Raw genomic sequence first — 27,817 nt, 5'->3', positions numbered from 1 at the left:
TGGTATAATTAGGGGAAGCCATTAGAACTCAGAATTTGTGCTTTATTAGGGAAGCTAGGAATGTTTACAGAACTGCGCAGAGTAAAGCAAAAAGAGAATGGGATGAGCAAAGGTGGCAGGAATTGAGGTTAGCATGCACAAGAAGTAATCGCCAACACTTTTGGGCCTTGAAAATGGGGAACTGGGGCACAACCTCCGCCACCGGAGAATCATGTACCCCTGATCAATGGGTAAAACATTTCTCTCAACAGTATTCAGAAGATGACGCAGGGATCTCTGAGCCTTCATTGAGGACACCCAGTCACACAATGAGTTTGATATTCAAACCCTCGGAAGTCATAGTTGCCTTTAATGCAATCACGGGGAAAGAGCTCCGGGTATTGACAGTATCTCCGCAGATGTTTTTCTACATGATAGGGAAAGGTGGAGCAAGTACATAACACTGCTAGCAAATGGTCTGGCTCAAGGCGCCCCCATTCCCGATTCGTGGAAGGGGCCGAGATTATTCCAGTATACAAGAAAGGGGACAGATCAGAGCCTATGAATTACCTGCCCATTAGCCTAATCGACTCCATCCAGAAGGTGGTGGCAAGCCTTGTTCTGGAAAAGGCTCAGGAATGGGTTGATAATAACAGCATTTTAACTCCTCAGAAGGCTGGCTTTCGGGCCCACATTAGTACCGTGGACCAAGTTTTTAGATTTATTTTGATATACTGGCGAACAGTGGTGCGCTGTGAAGGCAGCACATACGCAGTTATTGTCGATAAAATCGGCTTTTGATCTAGTGTCTCGTAGGAGACAGAGAGGTGTTGCGGAATCTAGGTATGCCGGCTAATTTGTTAACTTTTTTAGTGTGCCTTCATGAGAGCAATTTTGCTCACATACGTTGGGGTACTCGGGGAGAAATCACGGACTTGTTCAGGGTCGATAAGGGAGTGCGTCCAGGGGGAAATTTGGCACCCACATTGTTCTCCTTTTGTATTAATGAGGCTGCAAAATGTTTAGCCTCAACACCTACTGATGCCCGTCCCTTGCTGGTTCCAAGGTCCCAATTCTTATGTTTGCGGACGATACCCTTATCATTTCTAAGATTCCTAGCGGGCTACAGCGGGCAATGGCCTTGTTTGAAGAGTTCTGCTAACTTAGAAGGTTTAAGTTCAATGCAGACAAAACAAAACTTATGATTTTTAACAAACATCGATCATACAAGGGGAAAATTACCATGGAGGGAGTGGCACTAGAGGAAGTTGATGCATTTACGTATCTGGGTGTCACCATGGAGAAAATGATTAAATGGAGATCCCATATCAAAAAATTGGCACTAAAACTTAGACAGCTAGCGGGTGCCTTAAGCAAAGAATTTGGCTTGTCCTTGACTGAACCAGTTAGCCCAGTAATACAGATATATAATGTGAAAAGTTGGCCTGATATATGATGCTCACTAGTTCTAGTGATCACCTTGTATCAGTCCAAACAACCCTTATGGTGATTGGTTGTAAGTCAACCTTATAGACCAGCTATCCTAATGGTAGCATGGCAAAGCAGTCTTAGGCTAAACTATTTTGGCATGTGAAGTCAGCTGTTTTACCACATATAACCCCTTGAATACCAAGTGAAAGGACACCACACAGGTAGTTATGAAAATAAACAAGATATTTATTAACTAACAAACACCTCTGAACTCTTTATGAGATCAGAGGGCTAAGCACATGACAAGACTCTTAGGAAAAATATGTTTAAGTTGCATGAATTACAATGGTGCCCTAGGGGCACGTCAAACCATATACTAAACAAATGGTATAAGGAAATCGATAGAAGGAATGGAGCTGTCCAGAGGCTGTAGGTTTGCTGGGATTACACTACCCTAACTTTAGGTAAGTAGAAGGAGGCCCACGAGACGCGTGTGCAGAGTGTGGACTCACACGCGAGATGCGTAACAAAGTCAATGGACAGTACAAACTACGAAAAGGTAAGTATTAGACAGTTCCGACTAGCGAGGACTAAAACGACTGGAAATCTGGACACTAGGAGAGTTAATCTACCCTTGAGCATCGAAATGCTCTTGTTACCTCACCCACGGGCTGCGGGTGCATAGGTGTCAAGTGTGTCGGGTTTCCGCGTTGAAGTCTATGGAGCCTTGAAGAAAAGATGCTGCAGGCGGCCAGAAGGAAGATGTCCGGAGCGACCCAAGGGTGGATCGAGGAAGATGAAGACCTGAAAGCAGAGGGGACAATGTTCACAGTCACTAGCCAGTGACTGGAGTGGAACCGGGAAGGAACCAGATGCTGTTGTCGCGATCAGGTGAAGAGTGGACGCTTGACTCTGCAGCCACGTGGACCAGGAGGTGTCTTGGACGACCAGGATGGAGGCACGAGCTTTCCCACGCAGGCTCTCGCTGTCGAAGGTGTTGGTTCCGGATTCGGCGTCAAAAGGCCTTGGCAAAGGCAACCCACGCGGTGAGTGGAAAAGGCGTCTGGTGCGGACCAGGAGGGTCCAGGGTGCTTCTCCTTTGCAGGGAAGCAGGGGCTAGTCTGGAGCAACCAGACCAGCGGTGTAGATGTCATGGATCATCGTCTAGGAGGCCACTAGCCAGCCGGCAAGTGACCAGACAACGCGTCGAGCAGCAGTCAAGCAAAAGGGCCCCACTCAGATCTTGTGGATGCTGGAGGGCTGATCTCCTGTGCAGGAGCTGCTCGGGGCTGGGGCTTCACAATCCACAAAGCACTTCGTCGAGGATGCCTCTGAAGTCATGCTGGAAGCGAAGTGCCGTTTCTCCAAGATGGCCGGTCCCACGTGTCTCGTCGCACCCACGGATCTCAGCTGTGCTGCAGATGTAGGTAGAGGTCGGAGAGGTCTGGAAGTCCGGGTCTCGTCGGGCTCTGAAGTCTGGATCCACCAGGGAAAACGACAAAGTGAACCGCTGGAACGCTTGATGGTGCCTGCTTGTGCAGGGTGGTCACTCATTGGCCACAAGGGAGATTTCTTCAGTCTTCTGTGGAGCAGAACGTCGAAGTCCAGAGTTTCTTCTTGTAGATTTTCAAATCAGGATTAATCTAATTTGGAATGAGACCAGCTCCTACCTTTATTCTCCTAAAGGGGGCTGTACTATGACTAGTTATGGTAATTGAACCTTCAAGGGTTTTAATTGTCTTAATGTTTCAAATATTATTTTAAATATCTACAATTGTACGACCTGATATATTTGATGCCGTTAATGCACAACAACTGTGACAAATGTCTTTTTAAGTTAATTTCTGTTTGTCACTGAACAGTGATCTTTTTGAGACAAAAGAGAGCAAAAGAAAGGGTGTATATGAAAGAGTATTTGGATTTAATATTTGTTACAAGGGTACATGATAGATATACAACGTTGTAAGAGAACATACAAATAAATTGATCTACAAAAATTCTCTATACAACAATTGCAGAAGCTTTTCTACCTATTTACAATCTAATTTATTATCCGGTAGAAAAAGCAATCGTCGACGTTTCAGTCTCTATTCTTGCGTTTCCGAGACCATCCTCAGGACATAAAAAATCATATCTTGGGAGACCCTCAATCACGAAAATTCTGAATATAGTGGTAATGTGCGACACTGCATCAATCAAAATGATTGTATCTCTCTTAGTAGAATAACCTGTTTGAAGTCCTTATTCGCCTGACTTCATAGATGTATAGTTTGCTGCAGCCCGTCACTTCCAAGTCTTGCTCCTGAACTGACTTGGAAGTGACAGGTTGCAGCAAACTAATTTCAGTTGTTGAGAGCTGACTGCGATAGACTCAACGTTGTAACTACAAACGCCAGTATAATACGATAGGAGATTTTCACAATTTTCTTAGATATCCTATCTGCCCAATTCCTTTTCTATACCACTGTACACAGTGTATGTTATGTGATTTCATGGAGGTGTTAATGATGAGACCGCTTTTTAGGATGAAATGATTAATGGCTGTTTTTATGTGTACACACTGATACAGTTTGACTTGTAAGATTTATGCAGTAGTTAAATTATGAATGCTTTGTTGTACTTGCTTTTATGACCATGTCGAAATAAAGCTTTTTGAAGTGAAGTGATTGGCCGAGATATATGAGATTCTGGTTAACACTGGCCGCAGTTTTTGGTAAACGTAATGTTGCAAATCACTGGGGAAGTGCTGCTCCTCCAAAAGTTACAGACAAGGAATCGGATCTAGATTCGTGCCAGCAAACTGAACGCACAATATATAAAAGCAGAAGGTGTCCTAAGAAATGGGAAAAGATTTGGTGGTCCTGGAGGGCTTTCCGCGGGATGCGGGGGAGAGGGGTAGGTGCTCAGTGAGAGAGAACAGCCGATAATAATGATCTGAACCTTGCTTCCTCCGCCAATAAAAGTAACAAAAATGTAAAGCATGATGTGAAGATTTGTGCACTTTCAGTAAAGTCAAATTATCTACCAAGCACGTTGAAATAAAAAGAATTTATAAAAAAATATACATATACATAGATAGATAGATAATATATATATATGTATGTATACATATCCTTAAAATTGCAGAAATATCTAAAAAACACAGTTCCTACAAGTCGGTAGCTCTGTCCGGCGCTACCGCGATGCTGAAAACAACAGAGTAACAGTTCCAGCCAACCGCATCGGTACGGGCCAGCGGAAGCGTGGACAGACAAGAGAACTGTACCTTTCTCATTGCAGCGAGCACGTTGGTGGGAACCATTGCGGTTGCGTTGCAAACTGGAAGCAGTGCAGGGTGTGTTGCCCTCACGATCCGGTGCAGGCAGCGGCTCAGTGACGATTGTCCAGACGGCATTGGTGAGACCAAGGCTTACGGTGCAGGGCGAGGCAGTGCTTGACGCTGTGCTGGTATGCTGCGGTGCAAGCAAAAGAGCCAGTTAGCTGGAGTTGGCATTGGTCAGCCCAGACAGCTGTGTGGAGTGAGGCAGTACATCATGAAACTTACAAGCAGTGCCCCCAGCCACAATGCTATCATGGGTGTCAAATTCAGCAGCAGGGACGGCGTCGGTGAGACCAGGATGGCGAAGTGAAGAGGTGTGGTACGGAGTGCGGTGCGCAAAGGTCACGGTGCAAGCAGTGCTCAGCAGTGTCGGTCGTCGCTGGGGAGACCAGGGGTGCGGTGCAAGATGCAGACTGTGTTCTCTGCGGTGCCGCCAGGACTCGGTGAAGGAGTTGTTTGAGTTTCCTTTTTCTTTGGCAACTGAAACAGCGGTTCCAGAAGCGGTACCCAGAGGTTGGTGAAGTATTTGCAGTCCCTGAGACTTCAGAGCAGGAGGCATGCTCTACTTCAAGCCCTTGGAGATACTCAGCACAAGTAAAGAAAGTTCAGTCCAGCCCTATCACTGCCCAAGGCAGAAGCAGCAACTACAGCCCAGCCCAACAAAGCAACAACACAGCAAAGGGGCACTACTCCTCCTGGCAGCTCTTCCAGCTCTTTCTCTTGTCAGGATCCTTGATTCCATGAGTTCTAAAGTTCTGGGCCCCAATATTTATACTCAAAATGCAATGATTCCCTCAGGCAGAGAGTGTTTGTGCTTAGTCCAAACCAGTTTGGTCCTCTCTGGCCCAGCTTCCCGGCAGGAGGTGGAGATAGCATTGTCCACAGCAGACCAGGTCCATTCAGGTGCAAGTAAATCTCCTCCCACTACTCTAGCGGCCCAGGTCCATTCAGCCCAGACCGGACTTATCCAGGAAAGGCAGGACACACCTCAACACTCCCAGTGGCCGTCTGAAGAGAATGCACATCCCCAACCACTCCAGAGCCAGACAGTCAATCCAAAAACCCAGCAGAGGCACACAGAAGGGCTTAGCAAGAAAATACCTACTTTCTAAAAGTGGTATTTTCAAACACAGAACATAAAAATCATCTTTACTTAAAGATGCATTTTTACATTCTGAGTCCAGGCATGCAAAACTCCACTTATCTATCTTGGCTCAATGGTAAGTTAGGCTTATAAGATGTTATAAGTAAAACTCCCATTCTACCCTTTGGGACAGATAGTGAAAAACTAAATACATTGTAATTCACTAGCAGGACATGTTACACACACCAGTACATGTCCTACCTTTAACATACACAGCACCCTGCCCACAGGGGTGCCTTGGGCCTACCTTAGTTTCGACTTGTATGTAACAAAAGGGAAGATTAGGTCCTGGCACGTGCACTTGCCAAGATAACATTGAAGTTACAAACTGCACTTAGACCCTGCAGTGGCAGGTCTGAGTACGATTTCAGGGCTACTTCTGCGGGTGGCACAATCAGTGCTGCAGGCCCACTAGTAGATTTTTGATTTACAGGCCCTAGCATTCTTAGTGCACTGTACTAGGGACTTAATAGTAAATCATGGAAACACCAATCCATAACAAAATTTACAACAGGAGCACTTGCACTTTAGAACTGAACAGCAGTGAGAATGTGTGCAGAGACATTAAACCAGCAAAAACAGAATCAAAACCAGGAGGTCAGAAAGCAAAAAGACAGGAGAAACACATCAAAAGATGCCAAATCTAACACTGACTCTCCAAAAATAGAAGTACACTGCTGAAAGGTTGTGACTGACTCAAATCCTAGCTAAGCGGGTAAGTAGAATGATCTGAGATACCATGTTGAAGGAAGTGGAAAATCCAAGAGGCTAAGGCTGTATCTACGCCAGTATCAAGTATTACCTAATGTCATTGACAGCAGATATTAAACACTTTCTGTGTGAAGACTAGGACAGAAATACAACTGTTCTATAATCGAATTAATTTGCTGATTCGCAATGTTCTCAATAATTCTGTTGGTTAAAGGTAGCAGTGGTATAAGCCAGCAAAAATCTGCTGATGTTTTTATTTTTAGGAAACGAACATCTGGTACAGAGCGTGAAGTTAGAGAGAAATTGCATATGGTGAACGTAAGTCAAAATGGATGTTGAAAGCATTTTTTAATTTTTACCAAGCAACTGTCCAAAGGCGAATTATAGGAAATGGTGCAGAGTTTCACAAATATATTGTCTGAGAAACAGGTCTAAAAGAACTAAGGGAAGCACGATCTAAACGTTTTGTCCTGCTTAGTAGTGACAGGTGCTATAAATGAAGTAGACAGAGAATCAGAAGAGAAGGTAGAGAATCAGAAGAGAAGGTAGTGAATCATTTTCACATTTTTGAATGAAGTGTGGCAATTGAGAGCAAAAGGCAATGATGGCACAATCGTCAAATTGCCTGCCATTGAGGAACTTCTGTTTATTTACACCAAAGGAAAAGGTGGCACTGGAGAATAAAATGAGGGTGATTTACAGAAACGTAATGCTGACATTTGGAAACAAAATTATTACTTTTTCATGTTGTATTTTGAGCAGATACCTAAAGTATATGTCAGGATGAAGTGGGAAACCAATGTTGATAGTATTTTTTTTTTGCCAAAGGTAATTTGCAACTAAGGCTATTATTGTATTGTTCATGCAGAACTACTTCCATCTCTATATTGATAACGCTATTTATGTCTCAGGTCTTGCCTATATGTTAAGCATAGCCCTATTAATTTCGCTCCTGTCTAAACCTGTGTGGTGGCTCCCATGTAAGAGCCTACAAGATCAGTCTAAGCAGTTCGTGGGTACTGTTGTCTACTGAAAGATTATATAATCTGTGTTTCACTTTTTATAGGCCTAACCTGCTCCTTCCCAAATAAATCATGAATTGTAATATGTACCTCAAAATCAGCTTGGAAAAAAGGGCAGGATATCTAATGAGCTGGAGGGTAGAAGTAAATAAAAGTGCTAGCTGAACTGAGAAATGCTCCATTTTTCCACATTTCTTGATCACGTTTTCTTGAGGATGTGGGGTGAACCCTTCACCATGCACGAGAAGATCAGACTGGCCAGGAATATTTCAGTAATGGATGTAAAATTTATGGATTAGAAGTCAATTTATTTGAAAATTGTGCTGTAAATGTAAAATGTGGCCAATGTTTTCATGTCTGTGTTTTCTCGGGACGATGACTTCTAAACATCCCAGCAACCCTGAAAAAGGTTAACCTCAGTAGAAAGACCTTACTGTTTTATCATATTACATTGCATGTATCCTTTCACAACTGCTTAGAAAAGTTGTACCTTCTGGCTACATTCCTTGAACAATGTGCTGGAAAACTCATCAATTCATATAATGTATTTGTTAATTCTACTACTTACTCTGTGCTGCAATTATTCATGATTTGTTTCCAAGTGGGTGGGACTTTATTTTTCTGGCTACTTTCACAAAATAATGCTTTGCTAGGGCAGTTGCCTCAAACCAAACAGTTTAAATCGGATTCCAATAAAAATAAAATAAAATCAGGACTTGAAAAAAAGGAGTCGCTGAAATGTAAGAATACCAACCTTGCAACAGAATACATAAATAGAAAATCATTGTCTGGAGAGCCAGGGGTCTTGCTGTAATCAGTGTATTTCTTCTGTGTTGTATTTTTTATATCCTTCATAACAGACTCCATTTCCTTACTTAAATTGGTTTCTGACTGCAAAAAAAGGACCACGTTAATTACAAACCTGAACAAACGCAATTGAAAACTAGAAAACTGCTTTTACAACTGTAATTGTATTTATATACTGCTTACTACCCCTGACGAGGCGTTGAAACACTTTTCGGCAAGTAGCATGCTAGACCAGAACCTAAGGTGGATCAGTATAGCGAAAAATACGTTTTTAAGTCAAGCGGTGTTCATGTGAGTCTGTTAGTTGGATTTAAGAGGATGAAAGAGGGAGAGTCTAAAAAGCGTTATTTGGGAGATCATAGTAGTAAAACGGTATTTGGGATGAGGCAAAGGAGGGCTGGAGGAGGGAAGAGTCTAGAAAGTGTTATTTGGGAAATCATAGTAGTAGTAAAATTAGGCTTTGAATGAGTCAAACAAGGGATAAAGGAGGGAAGAGTCTAGAAGGGGCTATTAGGAAGATCGCAAAAGTTACTACTTGTGTAACGATATATCTGTAAGAGACATTAGTTAGTGATAGATTCCTTACCTTAGAATATTCCCCAGGCGTCAGACTGGATGCGGAAAGTTTTTTCTGCTTAGCAGTAACCTTGCACGCCGGTAGGTGGCGTCATGCGGCTCCGCGTCAGTCACTGACGTCGTAAGAGCTGGTATGACGTCACGGAGACTACTTAGGCGCCACCCATGCGCGCTGACGTCAGTTCTGTACACGACTTTCCGCACCGAAACGCAGAGACATGCAAGACACTGACCATTGGTGCATAAAACTAGGCCCTAAAAGGGGGTGACCTTAACCCTAGTAATCAGTTCGCAGAACGGGGAGGATGTCTGGGGCGGTAAGAAATCTATCACTAACTAATGTCTCTGATATATCGTTACACAAGTAGTAACTTGTGCATCTGAAAGAGCCGCGTTAGTGATAGATTCCTTACCTTGGAATACATACCCAGCAATACCAACCCCGGTGGTAGTCTGCGAAAAGAATTACACCAGAAAGTCACGGGGCACAGAATAGCCAAAGAAGCAGTCTCTCCGGACCGGACTGTCAATGCAATAGTGCTTTGTAAACGTGAGCAGCAAGGCCTAAATAGCTGCCTGATAAACATCCTGCTAGGTCCCAAGGCAGTAGTGGCTGCAGTCGCCCTGGTCGAATGGGCACGCAGCCCCACAGGAGGCTCCTTCTTGGCCAAGGAGTAACATGCTTTGATGCAGAAAGCAACTCACCGGGAAATGGTTCGCTTGAGCACAGCCCAACCTTTTTTGGTGCCCACATAGCCAACAAAGAGTTGATCATCCACCTGGAACTGTTGTGTATACTGCAGATAAAAAGTGAGCACACGTTTTTTTCGGTCCAGACAGTGGAGACTCTCCTCTTCCCTGGAAGGATGCGGAGGCGGAAAGAAGGTGGGCAAAGTGATGGTCTGCCCGAAGTGGAACGCCGTGACATCTTTGGCAAGAAAGAAGGACGGGTCCTTAAAACCACCTTGTCCGGATGAACAGTAAGGAAAGGAGGTGTGGAAGAAAGAGCCTGGAGTTCACTCACTCTTCTGGCAGAGGTGATAGCCACCAGGAAAGCCGTCTTTAGAGTAAGAAGATGTAAAGGACAGTTATGAAGAGGCTCGAAGGGAGCGCACATCAGAAAAGTCAAGACAGTGCAAGCTGGATCGCCCGTAGCTCCAGAAGTTTAATATCAAGCCGGGACTCCGCCGGAGACCAGAGGCCTCTGATCTCTGCCTCTCCCATGTGGCCACCCCATCCCAGGAGGGGAGTCCAATCACCAATAGGTGCTCTGGATGAGGAAGGGAGAGGGATATGCCACTGACCCAATCACGGTTCGTGAGCCACCATGGCAACTGTCTTGCAGCACCCACCGAAATCTGGACGTGATCTCACAGGTTGCCCTGATGCTGTGCCCACTGGAACTTCAGGTCCCACTCCAGAGCCCGCATATGCCATCTGGCATGTGTCACCAGCAGGATGCAAGAAGCCATCAGCCCCAGAAGCCGGAAGGTCATCCTGACAGAAACCCGGGAGAGAGGCCGAAAGAGCGGAATCGTAGCCTGAATATCCTTGACTCGCTGCTCGGGAGGATAAACTCGAAACAGTGTTGAATCCAGAACCGCTCTGATGAAGGGGAGCTTCTGAGAGGATCACAGGTGCGACTTTGGTACATTGATGGAGAACCCCAGCAAATGCAAGAGGTCAGCCGTAGTCTGGAGGTGGGAGACGACTGCCTGGGGTGAGCCCGCCTTCAACAGCCAGTCGTGGAGGTAGGGGAAGACTGACAGCCCTGACCTGCGCAGATGAGCTGCGACTACCGCCATCACTTTCGTGAACACCCGAGGGGCGCTGGTAAGGCTGAAGGGGAGCATGGCAAACTGAAAATGCTCCTGGCCTACCTTGAACCGCAGGTAACGCCGGTGGGCCGGCAGGACCGGGATGTGAAAATAAGCATCCTGCAAGTCCAACGCTACCATCCAGTCTCCAGGGTCCAGGGCAGTCAGGACCAGAGCCAGACTCAGCACCTTAAACTACTCCTTCCGGAGGAAGCGAATGACGTCCCGAAGGGTGAAGATGGGCAGCAGGCCCCCCTTTTCCTTTTTGGGGACCAGAAAGTAGTGGGAATAACGACCACTCCCTACTTCCTGATCGGGAACGTACTCAATGGCCCACTTGGCGAGGAGGGCTGTGACTTCCTGACGGAGAAGAGCCAAATGATCCCCCGACATGCCGGGGTACAGAGGTGGCATGGCAGGAGGGGAGGACAGAAAGGAGAGCGAGTAGCCTTGGCAGACTATCTGCAGCACCCACTTGTCCGATGTGATTTCGCACCAGTGACAGAGGTGGTGACGGAACCTGCCTCCTACCAGTGTTGGGTGCCCCCTGAAGCTCGGATTAGGAAGGTTTGGAGGAGGAAGCAGCAGGCATGGAGGTGGACAGACCTGCCCGCTGGTTACCAGACCCACCCATGCGGAAGCCAGGTCCGCGGCCACGCTGAGGCAGGTTCTGCGCAGGCTTTGTGGAGGAGTGCGCTTGGGCCCCTTTACCCTGGCCACGAAAGGAACAAAACCCAGGCGTGGTCGGGCTCCTTGTGAAAAGACGCAAAGACTTAGCTGTGGCTCGTGAGTCTTCAGTCTTCAAAGCGCTCCATGGCACTGTACGCCTTGTCACCAAAGAGGCGAGAGCCATCAAAGGTCATGTCCATGAGCGAGCTCTGGACATCAAGCGAGAACTCGGTAGACCGCAGCCAGGCACGGCGCCGCAACGCCACAGTTGTGGAAATCGCCCAGCCCAAAGAATCAGCCGTGTCCAGACCACACCTGATGGCAAACTTCGCAGCATCCTTGCACTCCCCAATCGTTTGGGAAAGGACGGCCTGGACCTCTTCAGAACACTGCGGCAGGACCTCTGGCACCGAATCCCACATGGCGTGGGAGTAACGGCTCAATAAGCAGGCGGTATTAACCGACCGCAACCCCAAGCTGGCCGAGGAGAACAACCTCTTGCCATATTGGCCCAGCTTCTTAGAGTCTTTATCCGGTGGAGCCGTGGGAAAGACACTCTGCGACGTCAAGGCCTGAATGACCAGACTCTGAGGCATGGGGCGAGTGGTCAAGAAGTCAGGATCACCAGGCGCCGGGCGATGACGCCTAGCGACGTTCTTATCCACCGGCACCCCAAGGTCGGCCGCAACCAAGTGTTCAAGAGGACCTAGGTACGGGCATCATTGAAAGGGAGCAGCGGTTCGAACGACTTAGAGGCCGTCTGGAGCACCTCCGTAAGGAGGTTGGTCTTATGGGGTCACCATAGGGAGGTCGAGATGGAGAGGCTCTGCATCTCGACGCAGCACCATAGTGTAGGAAGCGCCCTCCTCCATGGTAGGTGGAGGGGAGGCAAACCCCGGGTCCGAAGACACATCAAGTTCAACTGCATCCTGAAGGTCATCCACCCAATCCTGCTCAGAGTCACCCTGCTGCGCAAGGGGGTCCTCGGAGCCGTCCCAGTCCTCATCCGGATCCGGAGTAGAAGGAGCCAGCCGCGGCGGCAGGGCCGGAGAGGGGGCCAGTGGCCCCGGGAGCGGCGCTGGCCGGGGCCGATCCCAGTTCGAATCCCAATGCCGATCCCAGGTCGGAATGAAATGGTCCAAAAACCGGGGCAGGATAAACTGCACCCAGTCTTCTTTTGGCGTCGCTTACCGGAATCTGAATGTGAAGACCTAGAACCCAACGAGCGACAGCTCCGGTCTCGCGACCGGCCCCTAGACCCGGTGCGGGGGTGAGAGGAGTGCCGGACCTCCAGCAACTTACGGCGCAGCTCCCACAATGCATCGAGCCATGGCACGGCAGTCCCGGTAGTCATGGTCTGTCTCCAGGCAGTCAAGGCAGACATCATGGGATCCGCCACCAACATATTACGGCGGCACGACCCACAAGACTTAAAGCCGGGCATCCCTACGTGCACTAGGAGACAAGAGAAAGAGACAAAAGTCTCAAAAAAAGTGGTCAAAAAATGACCGAGGTATGTGCTCAATTCCGGATCTGCACTTTTGGCGAGGAAAAAGAAAGAACCGACGTAGAGCGCATGGGTGGCGCTTAAGTAGTCTCCGTGACGTCATCCCGGTGCTTACGATGCCAGTGGCGGACGCAGAGCCGCACAAGGTCACCTACCGGCACGCAAGGGTACTGCTAAGCAGAAAAGACTTTCCGGATCCAGTCTGATGCCTGGGGAATATTCTAAGGTAAGGAATCGATCACTAATGTGTCTCTTTCAGATCTAGTAGTACAATGAGGTTTGGGAAAAGTCAGAGTGAAGGTAGAGGATTTATTGAAAAAGGTAGAGGTATAGGATGAGACTAGAGAATTGGCGACAGTTTTACTTTTTTTATTTAAGTTTTTTTCTAAATAAGGAGTAAATCAATAGATATATGGATACCCAGCTCCATAGGTATACATGTATATGGAAAATAGTAAAGAGATATAAAGTTGTAATATATAAAGTTCCACATGTACATGTATGGATAAATAGTTAGAAACTCAGAATTTCAGGTGATGCTATACACAAAGTTAATTTATGTATGCATTTTGTTTTAATTCTTTTTGGAAATGTTTTTTAATTTGTCTTTATATTTATTTTATATTTTCCCCAATATTTCAATAGTTAAGTACTTGTAGATACAATTGTTAAGATCATATCTATACATTATGATAAATAAAATACATTAAAAACATTGATCCATAAGCATATAATCAAAGAAACTACATAACACATATTGTGATAGATACAATAAAAAAATATACAATGTATCCAGGTTCTAGTATGTGGATCTAAAATGTTTCTAGGTTCTACAATAAGGATATACAATGTATCCAGCTTCTACTATGGGGATACATAATGTATGCTGGATCTATTACGATAACCAATGTATAAAGGTTCTACTATGGGGAATATAAAATGTATCCAGCTTCTACTATGGGACTATACAGTAATGAAGTAATGTAAATCTGCAATGTGAAGATATATTCTCTGGCTTAGAATCGTAAAACACTTTCCCCTCTAACACAAGGTTGATGCTTTTGTCAATCATGTATGTAAGGTCTTTAACGTATTCAGTCATGCTCAGTCAAACAATATGCAGACCTACAATATCCGCTTCTTGCAATAGTCTACCCATTATTTTCAACGAATGAGCTCTCCAAGCAAGAAGACTTAAAACCCCTTTGAAAACATTCAAAAACATGAAGTATACAAACTCATAATTGCTCAAGCATGGTTTCTATATCTTACTTTAGACTAGATAATCTTACTAGATAAGTAGATTGACGTTTACTAGATATAGCAATAACAGCTTTGCTATTATCAACAGCTCCCACACGCTCATGAACACTCTGCAGTACATTTTCTAACTTTCCATAATAGCAAACGTTAGTATGAACAAAGAATCACTACTTGGCACAAGCCCCGCTTACTGGTGAAATGTTAACTTCGATTTGGCAAGTAATCACTGTGAAATCCCAACATACATATAACATACTGTTTTACCTCACGACACAATGATCTGCAAGTGAGGCTTTTCCGGACGGTCATAGATTTTCTTCTCAAGCAAAATCATTTCTTTGTCTTTCACAACTGCTCACACTTGGTACATTAAGCAAACAGTTAGCGAAAGATATATATATATATACCATTCTGAAAGTCACTGATAGGCTGAGATTGGAAGAGCAATAATTTTACACAAAACGAATTTAATTTTTTGTTTTTGCTTTCGCTTCAAATAAAAACATTGCATGAGACAGTCCCTGTATTCATGCAATCAGAAATGTGCTTTCTGCTGTTTTACGTTTTTAAATAAGAAGCTTTCTCCATTCACCATTTTTTACACGCTATAAAAACCTAGATGAACAAGTTACTTACCTTTATCTCTCTGATGGAGGCTATAGCTACCTTTAGATTTCACCATCATGTGAAAACCAACAGGCTCCAGACTGTATCCAAAGAATTTTCTTCTGCAATACTCTCATTCATGGATAGGCGGTGTCATGTGGCTCCGCGTGGGATCTGTTCCAACCCGGATGCGAAGTCAGAGCTCCTATATAGTCGCCACTTCCGAGGGTTGAAGTCAGTTTCTTTCTGACATCGGTCTTTGCTGTCGGACGCTGAGTCTTAGGCATCAGATTGTGCCAGAATGCAGATATCTAAAATGATATCTTATTAACATGGATTAGGAGACTCTTTTCCACATAATGGGGAGGTGGAAGGGTCAGTGACGAATATGCGACTAGAGAGAATATCCAACGGAAAGAGGGTGGCCAAAGGTAAATAACATGGTCTTCTGATGGATATTTCTAACTGCGGATTGCTCACCTTATGAACAGATACCTAAGCAGTGCCCCATAGGTAGTGGATTTGTTGAATGTGTAGAAGGCTGGCTCAATATATAGTGTCCACCTATAGTGAAGCACTGCGCACTAGTCCAGGCAATCCTTAGTGATAGTGATTGTGTTTAGGTCCCCGATAATCAAAGCTCTCAATGGGTAGCTGTGGAGAGCAGCTAAGGCTTATTCAGAAGGGTGCAAAGCGGGTGCATTAACCACATAGTCCATGAGCCGGCTTTCACACAAGAAAGAACTACACAAGAGGTTATACAGATACTGTAGTATTTATTACGCAATACTAGGAGCTAACTTGGTATACCTCCTACCCGGAGATATCAAATATAAATAAGAAATATTTCAAAAACAGTTACGTAGCATAGAAAAACACGTGGAGCCCTATAGGGGAAGGGTGGGGGGCAACCATATACTAAGACAGTGGTAGAAAAGGTAAGCACCAAAACAAGAATAATTGGGGAGAGGAGTTGACCTAATGGCTAGGGCGGTCGACCTCGAATCTGGGGAACTGGGTTCGAGTCTCGGCAAAGATGCTGAACCTCCTGTGATTCTGGGCAAATCACTTCATCTCCCTGTGCCTAACAAAAAACATGAATGTGTCCTCATGTAACGCAATTGATGCCATGTAAAGAGCTCTGATACACAATACCTTCGGGTCAAGTTCGCGCTATATAAAACTCAGTACAATGAAAAATAAAAAATACCCATGGATGGAGGAGCCCAGGTGAAGCACAAAACCACTAAAGGTGAGTAGCTAGTGGCCCCAAGGCGCCCGGATGCAGAGTGGTTACACCGGGTCAAACATCCAAAGGATAACACAGGGTAAGTCACGGTTGGTATTTTCTAATTACAGCACCCTTCCCAAAGGACCTGAAGACACCAATTGGATCAAGGAAAATTGGAGAGCCACCACATCAGTGGATACCCAGGAAACCAGGATACCTACACCAGGGAGCCTGGGTACATAGGTATGAAGTGGTGTCGGAACTGCCCATAAAAGCCAATGGAGGATCTTAGAAGTCCGGCGGCTACAGGGACTCGCGGACCAGCTCGATGGAACCCAAACGTGGATTCTGGATGAGAAGTAGCTGAAAGTAAAGGGGACAGAGTCCAAACCACTTGGAGGTGTCCAGGAGGCGCAGGAGCACAATGCTACTACTTGTCAGAGGTACTTGCTGAAGCACAACGGTCTTGATAAAGCAATTGTGGAGCCCAGTCGACGATGTAGAACCACAGAAGCGGCCAACAAGCTGTCCCACGACAGATGAAGAAAGGTCAGTCGCCAGTAGGACAACCAACAAGCCTTGGAAAACACAACAGTAGGGGATAAGGAAAAGATGCTTGGTGGCAGGCTAGCAAGGTCTGTGGGACTTGCTCAGCAAGGGTAAGTCAGGGCGGGCACTCAGCATGCAGGAGAGCAAGCAGGAATCATTGGAGCCCCCAGGAGGACCCTCTGGCAGCAGGCACAGGGAGTCACACGAAAGCCTCAGCAGCAACATGAAGATGAAGGCTCACAATTCCAAAGTTGCAGGCAAGACATCGTTTTTGGAGCTGTGCTGTGCTTGAGGCTGAGGATTCTTGGCGTGTGAAGATCTTTGGTGAGGAGAGTCAACAAGCCTTGGTAATGACAACAAGATGCAGTTCAGGTCGGTTGGAGAGAGAGTGCAGTCTTCCAAGTTGCTGGAAAGACTGGTCAGGCCTCTGAAGAGCCAACAAACCACCAATTGTGTTGCAGATCCGGGAGGTCCGGGAGGTGTACGTGAGCAGCAGGATCAGCAAACCGGTCGTTGACGTTGAGGTGCCTGCGAATGCAAGGAAGTGACTCTTTCACTCCAAGGGAGATTCCTTCTTGCTTGGATGCATGCAGAGTCCTTGCTGATTTGAAGGATGCATGGCCATGGAGTTGAAGAAACTTAGTAGAGCACGGAGACGAAGTTGCAGCAGGAATCTTTCCACCAGAGCAGTCTTGTCTTTGGTCCTGGCTCGATGCAGCAGCAGAGTTCCAGTGTGCAACAGCAGAAGAGTCTTTAGACAATCTTCAGAAGACAGGTAGTCAGTTCTTGACGATGGAGTCCAGACGAATCTAAGGACCTAACCTCAGGGGAGCCCCTAAGTAACCCTAAAAGGGGATGGACATCTTCTGGGGTGACTAACCTATCAAGGGAGGTCAGAAATGCTTCTTGGCTGGCCTAGCCAGTAAATGCTCCCAAGGGGCAAGATCTGGATGGCAGAATCAAGTGGCCACCTGGAGGAGTTCTGGGCCACTCCGTAAGGAGGAGCTGGACAGGGGGATGGACACTACCCTATCCTTTGTGTATTTTCACTCGAGAGAGAGTGAGCCAAGGGCTCCTGAACTGGGGCAAACTGGTTTATGCAGTCTGCTGGAGCACGGAAGCACCCCCACCCAACCTAATTCTAAAGGAGAACAGGACATTCTTGGCTCACTGTGCCACTGGATTAAAGCTAGCCTGGCTGATGAGGGGTGCACCCTGAAACCAGTCCCAGGATTCTGGTTTCGGGTCCACCAAGGACCTGGCCTGGCAGTTCATGCTGGAAGGTTCCCATGGGGAGCAAGGAAAACACCTATTTGCATATGGCTGGGTCCAAACTGCAGTGGCGTTGTGATCAAAATAGCGATGGATTAAACTCAGATCTGTGACTGGGGGTAATTGTTTGATTTGTTCAGCATTCTGCCCATCATTTGTTCTCTTGGCTTCTGGAGTATGAGGCATGTTTAAAGGAGTGGAATGGACAGGAAGGGAGTATCCATTCATAACAATTTGAGGCAGCCATCTCTTTGATCTGATGCTTTGCCACCTGTGGAGGTATTAGGTGATCCAACCTCCTACCAGGCAACTGTCCATGGCAGAGGGCAACATAAAGTGTTTTCAAAGTGGCTACGGATGGAGGGTGGGGGGGAGGGAAGCGGGGGGGGGGGTGTCTCGGTTCAAGGAAGCATGCTGTTGCTTTTCTCTTCCTAATGCAGTCCACTTGGTTCATAGAAAGAGACCGGTGCTATCTTATGGCATGTCCATAAGGGATTTTTGTACACAGCTAGAAAATTCAGTGAGTTGCAGATCTGAATAGCAAAGACAAAACATGGGCGATGTTGAGTCTGATGGTAGCTAAAACGAACATTGCCAAAATGTGGGGTGCAACTGCGACTTCTACAGTGGAGGCATGGAAGATCGACATGGACTGGTGCATGATGAGGGGAAAAAACTGTATATGTTATAAGAGGCTGCCCAACAAATGGTCACAAATATGGGGCAAATGGAATGAAAACTGTGTCAATATCTGTGTTCCAAATACTCCGTAAAAATGTAACACAAGAAATGTGCAACTGATCTGTGTATTTATGTATACGCTAAGCCAGAATGTATCCCATCTGATTGTAAACTGGTTCTCCTGGAGCAGGACTAGGCAACCTGATATTTTGTCTATTGACTAGTGGGTGCTGAGCAGTGTGTCGAGTAAAGTCTCATTAAAAGGTAGCAGGAATTCCTATAAGGTTTTGTGGATGCAGGGCCTCTGTTAGGACATTTTTTAAACCTCCATAGTCTGTAATTGTAGGTCTAAAACCTCTGCTGCTATATGACTATGACTATAGAGAAGGAGGTACCAGGGTAGGAGAGTGGAGAACAGTGTAGGGTGAAGTGTCTGAACCCCTGGCTTCTTGTAGGTCCAAAAAGAAAATGTTGTCATTGTATAGTTGGTGTCATCAGCATCATCATCTTGTTCACAGACCCAGTTACTGAGAGGAAGCATGTCTGAATCCAAATAGACTAAGGGCCGAGAGAGTTGTGATGTTATTCAAGGTTGCCGCAGATTCACTTCAAAGTCCAAAAGGACTGTCAGCTTCTCCTCTGACATCAGTGGTGCTACCGCCCTCATCAACACTCAGAGCCTCGGCAACGGTCATGGCACCATATGGGGTGTTGGCCCAAGAGTTGAAGGCTGGCCCTAGAGTAGCAAGAAGCACAGTCGGAGATGGATCCAACAGTGGTGGACAAACTGGAGACCTACTCAGGGCCAAAACCTCCCCCCACCCACCAAAGGCACTCCAGAGGGATCCAATAGGGTACCAAAGATCCGCAGCACGGCCTCTTTGAAGGCCTGGACCTGCTGCAGAATCGCTGGTGGACCTAGGAAATCTGATTGAATCAGGATCATGACAGGATCGGTTCCAAGAACGGAGATAGAGACCAATACTTGAAGGTATCTTGGGGGCCTAACAACTTTTCATGAGACCCCCGGACCAAAGGAGTGGTGGGATAAGAAGAAGCTGTGGTTCAACTTCTTGAGTTTCTTTTTCTTTGACTTACCCGATGTCTTAGACTGGGAAGAAGAGAAGAAGAGTGCTCATGAGACCGACCTTGGGAACAAGTATGTGTCAGTGACTTTGAGCAGGATCGAACCTTTTAGGCCTGGCCATGTTTTGCGATCCTTGTGGTCCCGGATGACATCATCGGATTCATCTGAGCACATTTGACACATGATGTTGAGTCATCTGAGGAACCCAAACACAGACGTCATAATGTTCATTCACTAACATTTGTTTTAGGCCTGGCTGAATTAAGAGAGCAAGTACCAGATCTGCGCCATAAGGGGCATAAAAAAGGGAACATTTGATTGTTTGATTATTTTACTCCTGGGAGATGTTCTGCCAGATGATGAGGCTTGTGATAGATCACCCAATTCCAAATGGCTTGAGTGAGTGTTGACAGTTGGAGAGTGCGTGTCCTGCCCTGCTTCTGCTCATAATACAGCGCTGTCATGTTGTCTGTTCAGACTAGGACAGTTTGCCTATGAGGTGAGTTTGAAAAGCTTTGAGGGCTAGATAAACTGCTAAAAGCTTCAGTTAGTTGATGTGGAGACTTTCGTGCTTGTTGCTCCATTGACCTTGTATTGTGTAATCTTTGAGAGGAGCCCACCCATCCAGTTAGAGATGCGTCTGCAGCGAGCACGATCTTTGGAATAGGGTCTGCTTTTTGCTAAGTTTTGTGGGTTCAACCACTGCAGAGAGTGATGGGTATGGCCATTTACCAACACTAGATTGGTTAAGTGACCCTGTGACTGATTCCACTGACGTGCTAAGCACTCTTGTAGGGGGCACATGTGAAACCGTGCATTGGGCACAATTGCGATGCAAGACACCATCAGTCCCGGCAGATGCATGAACACACTGGGTGGCAAAGCTTGGTTGGATTGAAACTGCAGAATCATTGCCTGTAAGTTGCGTATTCTGGCTACATTGGGAGAGGCCAGAGCTTTGGCTGTGTCTAGACTGGCTCTTAAGTAAAACTGCATCTGTGACTGATGCAGGTGAGATTCGTGTGCATTGATGGTGAAGCCCAGTTGATAAAGCAGATCTATTGCTATTTTCGTGTGCTGTAGACAGTTCTGGGGAATGCTGGCTTTGATAAGCCAGTTGTCTAGATAGACGTAGACGTGAATCTGCTGTCTTCTGCGATGAGCTGTGACTACTGCCAGACATTTGGTAAAAACTCTGGGTGCTGTTGTCACTCCCAAGGGAAGCACTTTGAACAGATAATGCTTGCCTGCTATCACAAATCTGAGGAATTTGCGATGAGCCGGATGAATTAGAAAGTGAAATATGCATCTTTTAAGTCTAGAGTAGACATAAAATATGCTTTTTGTAACAGTTGGAGTACCTGTTAAAGCGTCACCATGCGTAAGTGTTCTGACAGCGGTTTAACTCTCCGAGATCCAGAATAGGCCTTAGGGAACCGTCCTTTTTGGGAATGAGAAAATAGAGAGTAAACCCCTGAGCCCTGGGATTGTAGTGGGACTGTCTCTCTTGGTCCTTTTAGTAAGAGAGATTGGACTTTTTGTTCTAGCAATTGTAGGTGTTTTGGAGACAATTTGTGAGATCGAGGTGGAATGTTTGGAGGATTGCTGGTAAGCTACAGGCAATAACCATGTTGGATAATTCCAATCACCGATTTGTCTGTTGTTATAGACTGCCAAATTGGAAGAAATTGTTAAAAACTTCCCCCGACAGGTGTGGTGTAGTCGGGGGAGGGGGGGTGGGAGGGGGGTAAGTTACTGTTACTTGGGGGAAGGGGAGTTACCGGGTGTGTTTCCCTTACCACTACCCTCGAAGTTGTTGCCTCTGTAACCACCTTGAAAAACTCCTCTGGAAGAAGAGGACTGGTTGTTACCTTTATATGCTGAGGTATTTTGATCAGGGGATGGGATTTTGGACCTTCCTCTGTAAAAAGGAGCGGCGAAAGGAGCCTCTGTTGGGCGGAGACTGGAGCGCTCGCATAGATTTGGCCACCTCAGTGTCCTTTTTCATTTTCTCGAACGCTTGATCTACATTAGGACCTAATAGATGTTCTTTATCAAAAGGTGTGTTAAGGATGGATTGTCGGATCTCTGGCTTAAAACCTGAAATCCTTACCCAAGCATGTCTCCTGAGCAGGTTGCTGGTATGGTCCTCTCTAGCTGCAGTGTCTGCAGCATCTAGAGCACATTATATAGAAGAATTAGAAATGAGTACTCCTTTGCTGAATCTCGCTGCCTTACCTGCCTGTGTGCCTGAGAGGCATACTTTTCCTACTCCTGCCTTGCCTTGCGCCGAGAGCGCGCCAACGCCTGTCGGCCCCCCCCGCCACCGCTAACCTTCATCTCAGCGGCCGCAGTGCGGGGGGACTACATGCCCCAGAAGCCCTAGCGGGACCGAGCCGCCCACCCGCCACACTCCCTTGCCCGGAGGTGCTCAAAAGAACTGTGCCTGCACCGGAGAGCGGGAACTTTGCTGAATCTCGCTGCCTTACCTGCCTGTGTGTCTGGGAGGCATACTTTTCCTACTCCTGCCTTGCCTTGCGCCGAGAGCGCGCCAACGTCTGTCGGTCCCCCCGCCTCCTCTAACCTTCATCTCAGCGGCCGCAGTACGGGGGGACTACATGCCCCAGAAGCCCTAGCGGGACCGAGCCGCCCACCCGCCACACTCCCGCGCCCGGAGGCGCTCAAAAGAACTGCGCCTGCACCGGAGAGCGGGAACTTTGCTGAATCTCGCTGCCTTACCTGCCCGTGTGCCTGGGAGGCATACTTTTCCTACTCCTGCCTTGCCTTGCGCCGAGAGCGCGCCAACGTCTGTCGGTCCCCCCCACTCGTGCTAACCTTCATCTCAGCGGCCGCAGTGAAGGGGACTACATGCCCCAGAAGCCCTAGCGGGACCGAGCCGCCCACCCGCCACGCTCCCGGATGCGCTCAAAAGAACTGCGCCTGCATCGGAGAGCTGGAACTTTGCTGAATCTCGCTGACTTACCTGTCCATGTGCCTGGGAGGCATACTTTTCCTACTCCTGCCTTGCCTAGCGCCGAGAACGCGCCAACGTCTGTCGGTCCCCCCGCCGCCGCTAACCTTCATCTCAGCGGCTGCAGTGCGGGGGGACTACATGCCCCAGAAGCCCTAGCGGGACCGAACCACCCACCCGCCACACTCCTGCGCCCGGAGGCGCTTAAAAGAACTGCGCCTGCTCCGCATCGCGGGACGCGCGCGGGCGGCGCCGGGCGAAGCCCGGGCAAAGGGCGGGCCCTCTGTGGTCCTCAGAGGCCAGAGGAGGCCGGGCTGGGCCACATCATTTACATCTTGCTCCAGCCTCCTAGTGACATTCTTGGATAACGGTATTTGGCCATTTGACTCTGGACCCTACGTTTACATCTGCTCCTCATATTGTGATCTATTGGTGGGGTCTGTCCTTACTTATTAATTATTTTTTATTTAGAAACCCACGTATTATCATAGTATATCTATTGGATCATGACTTCAAGGGCCTCAAGGGGAAGGAAATCATTAGTGGGTGGGTCCGTGAGGGGGACGCTCGATCAATTTATCACCAGAGCGGCTTCCATGCTCGAGCATGAGATAATTATCACCGAGCGCCGCATCTCAACCGAGCTCCAAAATAAACGCTCATCCTTAGGACCCCTTAAGCTAGCTATTACCCCGATACATAATCCAGACGAGGAGAGCTCCTGGCATAGTAACATTAGCACTCCCCCCCAGCTTAAATATTTCACAAATGCATCTGAGCCCAATAGATCAAATAGTAGTAAAGATTCAAGCATAGAGCATCCCCTAGTAATAATATCTGATGAACCCCCCAAACTGAAACCTCGGAACTCTACAGTAACTAAGAAACCTTGTCCCCAAATACCAACAAAAGGACACACACTAAAGAGGAAAAGAGGTGATAAAAAGCATGGGGGTAGACAGGCTAAAATAACCAAGTCCGATCTACATCTTCCTCAACAGCAGGTCACGGGAATTGAGATCACTACAACAGAGCCAAATTCGGGTCAGGTCACAATGTCCTCTTTTTCAACACACGAACTCATAGGAAACATCGAAGTCCTGGTAAAATCTCTAACTCTCCCAATTGTTGAAGGAATTAAGAGGATAAGCTGAGCAACTTGATACTATTGAGGCAGCTGTTAAATTAAATACAGGTTTATTAAGGGATCTACCAAATAACGTAGCTATTAAACCTATCATTATTGATTCTGGGAGACCTAACATTAATACCAGCAAGAGGACTAACAACCCAGAACAAACACACACACACTGGTAGAGAAAACTCAGATTTCAATTCCTACTAAAACAACGACAAGAGTAGAGGGCGGTGAGGGAAAGGAAATCAGGCCTGCAGCATCAAAGGGAGATACAAACAGAACTAATCCACCAAGGACAGAGCGATCTCTGGGTCAAGAAACTGGGTTAGTTACAACACGAGGAAAAAATCCAAGACCTCACTCTGAGAGTAGTAAAAATACCCGCCCAATTGTCCAAATTAACCTTCCTCCAGAGTCAGCCCCTACGTCGCAGTATTAACTAGTGACCCAGAACTACCAACAGGAAAATCTGAAGGGTACAGGGAACTTAAAAATAAGATATATGAAAGGTCGGATGAGTGCACAACTTGTTTTAAGCAGTTAATTTGTACTTTTGGGTGCTCCGTAGGTGGCGGCCAACGTCCCTGGGCGCCTAATTAACAGATTCTGTGATGTGTCCCTAACTGAACGTTAAGGACATCCCCTTGGGCACACCTTGTTCTCCTCCCTTGAAATCAGAGGATTCCACACATTTTATTATTACTTGGTAAACATCATTCTTTTATTTCTTTATGATTTGTCTTCATAGTACATATCTTGTAAATATTCCAAAGTGACTTTCTCATTATATCCACATCAGTGACATAATTCCTTTTTACTCAAATGCATTATCAAACGAGAACACTTCATATAATTGCCAATCTAGATGCAATAGATTAAGAGAAGACGCAGCCTGCTTTACGTGAAGAGCATAGTGAAGTATTTTGTTCCGCTCTACGGTCACGTGAGCGGAACAATAGCGTATAGGAGAGTAGGTTGTTAGTAACCTTGACTACCGCCCGGAATAGAGGTTTAGAGAACGCGGAAATACACGGAATGAAACGCCAAGGCAGCTAGTAACAGGTCAGTTTCTTCATTTGAAACCGTGACATCCTCACTGGTTTTAGATTAACGCTGGTAGTTACGGGACCGGTTAGAGAGAGTTACTTAATTGTGTGCTTATATTAATTGTGTGCTTATATAGCGCTGGAATCACTCCCGGAGGGGTGCCTCCGCGCTTCGACCGCTGCAAAACCCTTCCTGGCTTCCCTGAGAGATGGTCCCTTAATGGGTATCTCCAGGGTGAGACCAGGCATCCCCGGCGGTCTGGTGGGGCCGTTAGTGAAGATGAGGCAAGCTAGTGCCCAGAGTTGCCGAGTGTGATCGCTGATCAGAGTGGGCACCGAGGCGAGAGAATTATCGAGTCCGCTGACCCTGGTCCAGAACCCTGGTCCCGGGCCGTCCTCTGCTCTCGGGTCTGCCGCCTCTAACCAGTGAGCCACACTACTTCACACTTATGTCGTTTTTCTTGATTTTGTTGTTTTTCAGGCTTTCACGGCTTAATAGAGAACAGTGGCACGTAAGTGAACACATGTGCATTTGAGTTGGTAGTAAGTAGCACGGGCAGATAGCACGGGCAGATAAAGGGCAATGTGGTGTGTTACATTTGTAAGTACATTGGGAGACCTATGTCCAAGTTAAATACACATAAACATGACATATAGAGACTCTGGAACATGATTATAATTATTTTTTTGATTATTTTTTGTGTTTTTATAGTAATGATTCCCTGATGAAGGGCGACATGATTTCGCCCGAAATGCATTGGAGTAAAAAGGAATTATGTCACTGATGTGGATATAATGAGAAAGTCACTTTGGAATATTTACAAGATATGTACAATGAAGACAAATCATAAAGAAATAAAAGAATGATGTTTACCAAGTGGTCCCACCCCTAGGGCAGGACCTAGTAGCGTACCCACCCCTTTCTTTAGGATAAAGGCAGGAGCGGGGACCCTTCCAAATTAGATCATCTTTGAATCAAGAAACTACTTTCTACGAAAGGAACTCTCGACTTCTTCTCAAGATTTCTCCCTTGTGGCTAAGGAGTAGTCACCCTGCACCCGCAGGCACCATCTAAGAACTCTGCGGTTTGCTGCACGTCCTTCCTCAGGAATCCGACTGACCAGCTCGACGAGACCCGGCTTCCCTGGCACCTCTGACCTCTACCTACCTCTACAGCTAAGCTGAGAACCGTAGGTGCGACGAGACATCGAGGGACCGGCCATCATCAGAACTGCACAACTTCTATCCAGCACGACCGCCGAGGGATCCTCTGGTGAGTGCTTTGGGGTCAGAGAAGCCCCGACCCTGAGCAGCTCCAGCACCGAAGTCCAGCCCCCCAGCATCTCCACGATCTGCGTGGGGCCCTTCTGCTTTTTGGCTGCTCACCGCGTTGTCTGGGTACTAGCCCGCTGGCTTGTGGCCTTCCAGACGACGATCAACGATGACAACACTGCTGGTCTGGTTGCTCCAGACTGGCCCTTGCTCCCTTCCAAAAGAGGAGCACCCCGGACCCTCCTGGTCCACTCCAGACCCCATTTTAGGTCCACCGCGTGGGCTTGAATTTGCCAAGACTTGTTGCCCCAATCCTGGGTCCAGCGACGTCGACAGCATCAACCATCGTGGGACAGCTCGCACCTCCATCCTGGTCGCCGACAAAGCCTTCTGGTCCGTGAGACTGCAGAGCCCAGCGTCGCCCACTCACCTGGTCGAGGTGACTTCGCCCGGTGCCATCCTGGTGCCCACACAATCACTGGCTAGTGATTAAGAACTTGGTCCCCTCTGCTTTCAGGTGTCATCCATCTTCGATCCAGGCTTGGATCACTCGAACAATCTTCACTGGTCGCCTGCCAGCAACTTCTTTCTTCAGGCTCCTGGTTCGTCAACGAGGATTCCCGACGTCTTTTCAGACCTATGCAGCTGCAGCCCCTGGGCTAGGTAACTTCGGCATTTCGGTGCCCCAGCATAGCCTCACTATCCAAGGGTCCAGATCCACTTTCGTTTTCAACCTACCTTATCGGGTTCGCCCGAGAACACTAACTTTGCCTTTACTAGCTCCCATAGACTTTGTCCCGCATCCCGCGGGAGAGTGCACACTCTGCACCCGAGTCCCCTAGGCCTCCTACTAGTAATCTGAAGGTTCAGTAACGTAGTCCTAGCGATTCCAAAGCCTATTAGTCAAGTACTTACCTGCTAGTAATTTCGCATTCCACTTTCAGAGTATATCGTTTTTCGTGCCCCTCGGGCATTTGTGTAAATTGTGCAACTTAAAGTATTTTCGTAAGAGTTTTGTTGTGTGCTTAGTACCCTGTCCTCATAAAGAGTACAGGGCTGTTGTGATGTAAATAAATACACTGTTTATTTTCATAACACTTGTGTGGTGTCCTTTCACTTGGTGTTGAAGGGGTATATGTGATGGTATAACAGCTGGCTTAACACGCCCTCTAGAGTTTAGCCCGAAGACTGCTCGCATCCACGCTACTAGGATAGCTGGTCCATAAGGTTGACTTACAACCAATCATCAATAAGGGTTGTTTGGACTGATACAAAGTGCTCACTAGAATAGTGAACATTATATATCAGGCCAACTTCTCACACCAAGTAATAATAAAATGTGTGGAATCCTCTGATTTCAAGGGAGGAGAACAAGGTGTGCCCAAGGGGATGTCCTTAACGTTCCGTTGGGGACACATCACAGAAACTTAAAAATAAGCTCATCTATTGGCTGAAAACTAACAGACCGCTACCCCCTAATATTAATGGGGAAATCCTCTTTGCGAGAAGGCTGGATTGGGTGGGACAGAGGCCCAAAGATATAAAATGAGATGTGGTAATAATCAATTTTAGAGACCGTAGGGTCATCACGTATTTAAACGACTGGTATCATGAGAGCTGAGGGGCTGGGATACAGATTCGAAATTTAAGCTACTTCTACCCTAGGTCCCTACTACTCCATCAACCTATATCGAATTATGCTTACCAGAGAACTCAAGG

The 27,817-nt window shown here is 46.9% G+C and overlaps 1 protein-coding gene across 7 annotated transcripts in view; it reads right to left on the bottom strand.

Annotated features, from left to right (window-relative positions):
- Positions 1-27,817, bottom strand: part of UBR3 (ubiquitin protein ligase E3 component n-recognin 3) — a 2,118,328-nt gene that overhangs the window by 560,647 nt on the left and 1,529,864 nt on the right. For all 7 annotated transcript variants that reach the window (XM_086956098.1, XM_086956102.1, XM_086956099.1 and 4 more), the window contains one exon: positions 8,361-8,497. In XM_086956098.1, coding sequence (XP_086812224.1) covers positions 8,361-8,497 — 137 coding nt within the window. The remainder of the gene's footprint in view (positions 1-8,360; positions 8,498-27,817) is intronic.

This window comes from Lissotriton vulgaris, chromosome 2_1, assembly GCF_964263255.1.
Source record: "Lissotriton vulgaris chromosome 2_1, aLisVul1.2, whole genome shotgun sequence".
Lineage (NCBI taxonomy): Eukaryota > Metazoa > Chordata > Amphibia > Caudata > Salamandridae > Lissotriton > Lissotriton vulgaris.
The sequence above is the reverse complement of the archived record's forward strand: the minus strand, read 5'-3'. Positions and strand labels throughout refer to the sequence as shown.